General features: G+C 38.7%; 2 protein-coding genes across 2 annotated transcripts in view; one reads left to right on the top strand and one right to left on the bottom strand.

The window, feature by feature from the left end:
• Positions 1 to 3,654, top strand: part of LOC106321048 (FACT complex subunit SPT16-like) — a 10,448-nt gene extending 6,794 nt beyond the window's left edge. The window contains exons 3-4 of the mRNA XM_013759368.1: positions 508 to 3,448; positions 3,646 to 3,654. Coding sequence (XP_013614822.1) covers positions 533 to 3,448; positions 3,646 to 3,654 — 2,925 coding nt within the window. The 5' untranslated portion in view covers positions 508 to 532. The remainder of the gene's footprint in view (positions 1 to 507; positions 3,449 to 3,645) is intronic.
• A 1,506-nt stretch (positions 3,655 to 5,160) lies between these two features.
• The window catches only part of LOC106321047, a 3,986-nt gene continuing 3,569 nt past the window's right edge, over positions 5,161 to 5,577 (bottom strand). The window contains exon 6 of the mRNA XM_013759367.1: positions 5,161 to 5,179. Within this exon, the coding sequence (XP_013614821.1) occupies positions 5,161 to 5,179 (19 nt within the window). The remainder of the gene's footprint in view (positions 5,180 to 5,577) is intronic.

The following is a 5,577-nucleotide window of genomic DNA, read 5'->3' as shown; positions in this document are numbered from 1 at the left end:
ACTTTTGGTTTATATCGTATTTTATATTTCGGATGTTATCGATGTTGGGCTTTTAGGCCTTTTGTTACCGTATCGACTATTATATTATATGTTGTATTATTATTTTATTTTCGCTTTTATCAATTTATTTTATTTTGAAAGTGGCGGGTGTCACATTTTGGTATCAGAGCTATTTACTTATCGTAACATTTTATTATGTAAATCGGGGTGTCACAGTGGCGTTCACCAAGTTTAAAATTAAGCCTAGTTTCAATCTATGAAACCCTAAAATCTGATGCCTTCATTCTCCTTTTGGAGACTGCTGTATTTTTTCTTGACACTTCATGAGATTGTGTTGAGTCGATTTGTTGTTTCTTTTCAATTTGTGATCAAATCAATGAATGCAAGCTTTTTTTTTTGTTTTCTCCCTGATTAATGAAAACTTTCGGCGGCCTGTGTAATATATCTATCTAGTTTATGATAAACTTTGCACTTCTTTTCTCAGATAAAATTTTATTTTTTCCTCAGATAAGTTGCTGCTGGAATCTTAAAGATGGCAGACTCAAGGAACGGTGATACCTACGTCATTGATGTCATGAAGTTCATCTCACGTACAAGAGCCTTGTATGCACACTGGAATGAGCACATTGCAGACATATGGGGATCTGCGGACGCTCTTGCCGTAGCTACACATCCTGCTACTAATGATCTTCGCTACCTGAAGTCCTCTGCTTTGCATATTTGGCTTCTTGGGTATGAGTTTTCTGACACTATAATGGTCTTCAGCTCAAAGCAGATCCATTTCTTGTGTAGCAAGAAAATAGCAACTCTGCTTGAAGTTGTGAAACAACCTGCACATGATGAGTTGGGGATCGATGTTGTCATGCATGCAAAGGCTAAAGGTGATGATGGAAATGGGCCGATGGATGCTGTACTCCGTGCCATCCGTGATGGAAAGGAGTCCCAAGTTGTGGGACACATTGCTCGTGAAGCTCCTGAAGGTAAGCTTCTCGAGAAGTGGACTGAAAGGCTAACGAATGCTAAGTTCCAGTTCCAGTTTGTTGATATCACTGCGGGGTTGTCTGATCTCTTTGCTGCTAAAGACGGAACAGAGATTATTAATGTGAAGAAAGCAGCGTATCTTGCCTCCAGCGTGATGAAAAACGTTGTTGTTACAAAACTTGAGAAGGTCATTGATGAGGAGAGAGATGTCACCCACTCTCTGCTGATGCGTCTCACGGAGAAAGCGATACTTGATCCGACGAAAGCCGGTGTGAAGCTGAAGCCAGAGTGTGTTGACATATGCTACCCTCCAATATTTCAAAGTGGAGGCAAGTTTGATCTCAAGCCTAGTGCTGTAAGCAATGATGATCTGCTCGCTTACGATCTAGGGAGCATCATTATATGTGCTGTTGGTGCTCGGTACAATAGTTATTGCTCTAACGTGGCCAGGACATACCTAATAGATGCAACTAATCTCCAGAGCAAGGCTTATGAAGTTCTTCTCAAGGCACATGAGGCTGCTATTAATGCTATGAGGCGAGGAAGAAAGTTAAGCAGTGTCTATCAAGCTGCACTTTCAGTGGTCGAAAAGGAAGCCCCTGAGTTGGTTGACAAGCTGACTAAATCTGCTGGGACTGGTATCGGTCTTGAGTTCCGAGAGTCTGGATTAAACATCAATGCAAGGAATGATAAAGTGTTGAGATCACAGATGGCGTTTAATGTGTCACTTGGTTTCCAGAACATGGAATGTGAGAGCAAGAAGAAGAAATTCTCGCTTTTTCTGGCCGACACTGTTATTGTTAAAGATGAGGATCCTGAGATTTTGACGGGCAAGTGCTCCAAACTTGTTACAGATGTGAGTTACGACAAAGAAGAGAAGCCCTGCAGGAAGAAGGCAAGGAGGACCAGCGGTCCTGAGAGCTACTTCATCAACAAGACATCTCTTAGATCATATAATAATAATAATAATAATAATAATCATGTGGTCTCGAAAGATGAGCTGCGGATGCGGAATCAGCACCAGGCAGAGCTTGCACGCCGGAAGAATGAAGAAACTGTCAGAAGGCTTGCTGGTGACGGCAGCTCCGGTTCTACTGCAAAGACTTCAACTGATTCGGTTGCCTACAAGAACGTTAACGATGTGCCTCAACCTCGTGATTTGATGATGATGATCCAGGTTGATCAGAAGAAGGAGGCTGTATTGTTACCCATCTATGGTAGCATGGTTCCATTCCATGTGTCGAACCAGCAGGATAGCACCCGGAACAACTACATCCGTATAATTTTCAGTGTCATAACTCTGAAGAACCAGGGTGCTATATACCTCAAAGAGGTTACGTTCCGGTGCAAGGATTCAAAGCGTAGCAGTGAAGTGGTTCAGGCGATTAAGACCCTTAGACGGCAAGTCAATGCCCGAGAGTCCGAAAGAATTGAAAGGGGGACGCTGGTGAACCAGGAGAAGCTTCAGCTTGCAGGAAACAAGTTCAGACCCCTCAGGCTGTCTGGTCTGTGGATCCGCCCGCAGTTTAGTGGTCGGAAGAGGGTTCCTGGGGCACTCGAAGCTCACGCCAATGGTTTCAGATACTCAACGACTAGGCCTAATGAGAGGGTAGATGTCCTGTTTGCAAACGTAAAACATGCGTTTCTCCAGCCGGCTGAGAAGGAGATGCTCACCACACTGCATTTCCACTTGCACAACCACATCATGCTGGGAAACAAGAAGACAAAGGACGTCCAGTTTTACGTGGAGGTGATGGATGCTGTGCAGTCTCTAGGCGGTGGTGGAAGGAGATCATCACCATCGGCCTATGACCCAGGCGAGATTCTTGAAGAGCAGAGGGAGCGCGATAGGAAAAACAAGATCAACGTGGATTTCAATCATTTCGCAACACGTGTCAGTGCTCTTGAGTTTGAACAACCGTTGAGAGAGCTTGGTTTCTCTGGCGTCACGGACAAGGCACGTGTTTTCATCGTCCCGACATCAAGCTGTTTGGTTATGCTCACCGAAACCCCGGTTTTGGTGGTTAGTCTGAGTGAGGTTGAGATTGTGAATCTCGAGAGAGTCGTGTTTGGGCAGAAGTACTTTGACATGGCCATAGTCTTCAAGGACTTCAAGAAAGATGTCCTCAAGATCAACGCAATCGACACAAGTTATCTAGAAGGGATAAAGAAGTGGCTTGACGCTATCGATATTAAGTACTACGAGAGCAAAGCGAATCTCATGTGGAGACCGATCCTCAAGAGAATCACGGATGATCCTCAGGGCTTTATAGACGATGGAGGTTGGGAGTTTTTGAACTTGGAAAGAAGCGATTCAGAACCTGAGGAGTCAGACCAAGGATATGAGCCACCAGATGCAGAGGATGAGTCTGAGTCGGAGGATGAGGATTCTGAGAGCGAGTCAGAGAGGACCAAGAAGAAGAAGAAGAGGACTACCGAAGAAGAGAAATGTAAGAGACGATTATCAGTTCGATTCCTAGAAAAAATAATGGACTTGAGTATGTTTAGGTTACAACTGTTTTTTTATAATAATCATTTTTCTTTTATTATAATTTACATCATCGTTCACAACTATGATTTAGCAAAGAAGAAATACTAGACCTTGATCCGCGCGTCCGCGCAGGTGTTCGTTTTCGGTTTGAATTGTTATTGTATTTATTATAGATTATGTAATTGTGATATTAAATATCTTATATTATATGGTGATATAAAAAAAAGTAAATGATGAATTACATTAGTTATTTATATCTAAATGATTGAAACAGATTTTTGTTAATCATATAGTTTGTCTGTGGTGGTTTGTTAATTTTATAGTCAATAAAAAAATATTTGATAAATTTTTATACTCATTCACTTGCATGAGGTAAAATATTATGTTTTAATATTTATAAATGCATAAGTACATATTTGGTTATTAACATTATTTAGTTATAGATCAAATATAGTTTGACAAAATTTATGTATATCAGTAAAATCGAAGTCCAATTTTTTTTAAAAAATATGTACATATTTAGAACCTAACTAAGATAATATATAGTTAAATCAATATATATTATTATTAAATGTGTTTTTAAATTGCTGATGATAAACATTTAAGAGAAAAAGTTTAATAACAAAAGCCCAATTAGATATCTAACAACTTTACGCAGGAAAAAAACCAGTTAGACGACCCAAAAAAAAACTATCACATCGAAAGAGAAGCCAAACAGAGGGAGATATTCGGCGAGTTCAACTGGAGAATCTCAGACGGTTTCCATGGGATTTTGAATTAGAAGATGTAATGTATGGATTAATCGACAGTATCAAGGTACCAATTTCTCTGTATACGTTTTTTAAAGATCAATTCGTTATACTCTGTTTGAGATTAACGAATTGCCTTTTGTGTCTCATGTTTATAGTTTTCTTGTTTGAGTACGAAATCGAGACATAGACGAAGCAAAAGTGAACATTCAATACATCAATTGAAGAAACGTCGGATGCGGCTGTGGTGATGTTTCGTGATAAGAGTTGAGTTTTAATTGTGATCGAGATCGAGAGAAGAGCAGATCCGTAAACACCAAAGGGGAAATCGACATGAAAGAAAAAAAGATAAGTTCTTTATTATTCATACTCAAAATACATGTGAGTTGTAAAGTACTTAGAGATTGTATAGATTGCTTGAATGTTTTATAGAAACTTGTAAAGATAATAAGATGATTGATATTAGTAAAATAAACGTCTTCATTGAGATTTTTTTATTTACTTGAACATAATATATCGTATGCAGGTAATAGAATTCAGTTTTTTTATTCTCAAAGTGCACAATGAAGCTGACAACAGAGCGGGTCAAAAACCAAAAGGTTAGTAAATTGTTGCTGAAGTTAATCTATTAGACACATTGAGTTATAGAATGATCATAAGATTAAATTAACGTAGGACATATAGTATTGTTCTTGTGATTTGTCAACAGTTATAGTTATTTGTTTTCTTTTAACTTGATCTCACCGCTTGATAAATTGCATGTTGTTTGGATGACTGTGTTATGACCAATTTACTTAATAAGAATAACAACGTTTAAAATAATAGTACAAATAAAACTCATTCTTTGAGCTAAAAAAACAGACAATAAGAAGAAAAAGGGCTTAGTTTTGACAATGAATAGCAAATACGGAAACTACGTCTGTCTTGTTTGTAGACATCTTAAACCTGCATCTTAAACCTGCATTGGCAAAAATAAGTAAAAAAATAACTTATCTGTGTATGTTTAGCTCAAAATAGAAAGATTATAAGTAAATAAAAATATTTACCATGTCAAACATATTCTTCCAGATTAGCAAAAATCTATTTGAATACAACATTTGTAGTTTTCTTTTGAGGTTTACCATCTTTGTCAACAGCTAGAATCTTCAAACCTTTTTTAGAAGTCACCCTAGACACAGCCACGTAGAGTTGTCCGTGTGAAAAAACAGGTCTTGGTAGAAAGATACCAACTTCGGATAGGGATTGCCCTTGGCTTTTGTTTATTGTAGTAGCAAACGCCACTGCCAATGGCAATTGCCTCCTGTGCATCTTAAAAGGCAGTCGAGTATCTGATGGTGTTATCAACAATCTAGGAAT

Source organism: Brassica oleracea, unplaced genomic scaffold (genome assembly GCF_000695525.1).
Source record: "Brassica oleracea var. oleracea cultivar TO1000 unplaced genomic scaffold, BOL UnpScaffold01186, whole genome shotgun sequence".
In the NCBI taxonomy this organism is placed as follows: Eukaryota; Viridiplantae; Streptophyta; class Magnoliopsida; order Brassicales; family Brassicaceae; genus Brassica; species Brassica oleracea.
Note: the sequence above shows the minus strand (reverse complement) of the source record. Positions and strands in the feature narration are given on the sequence as shown.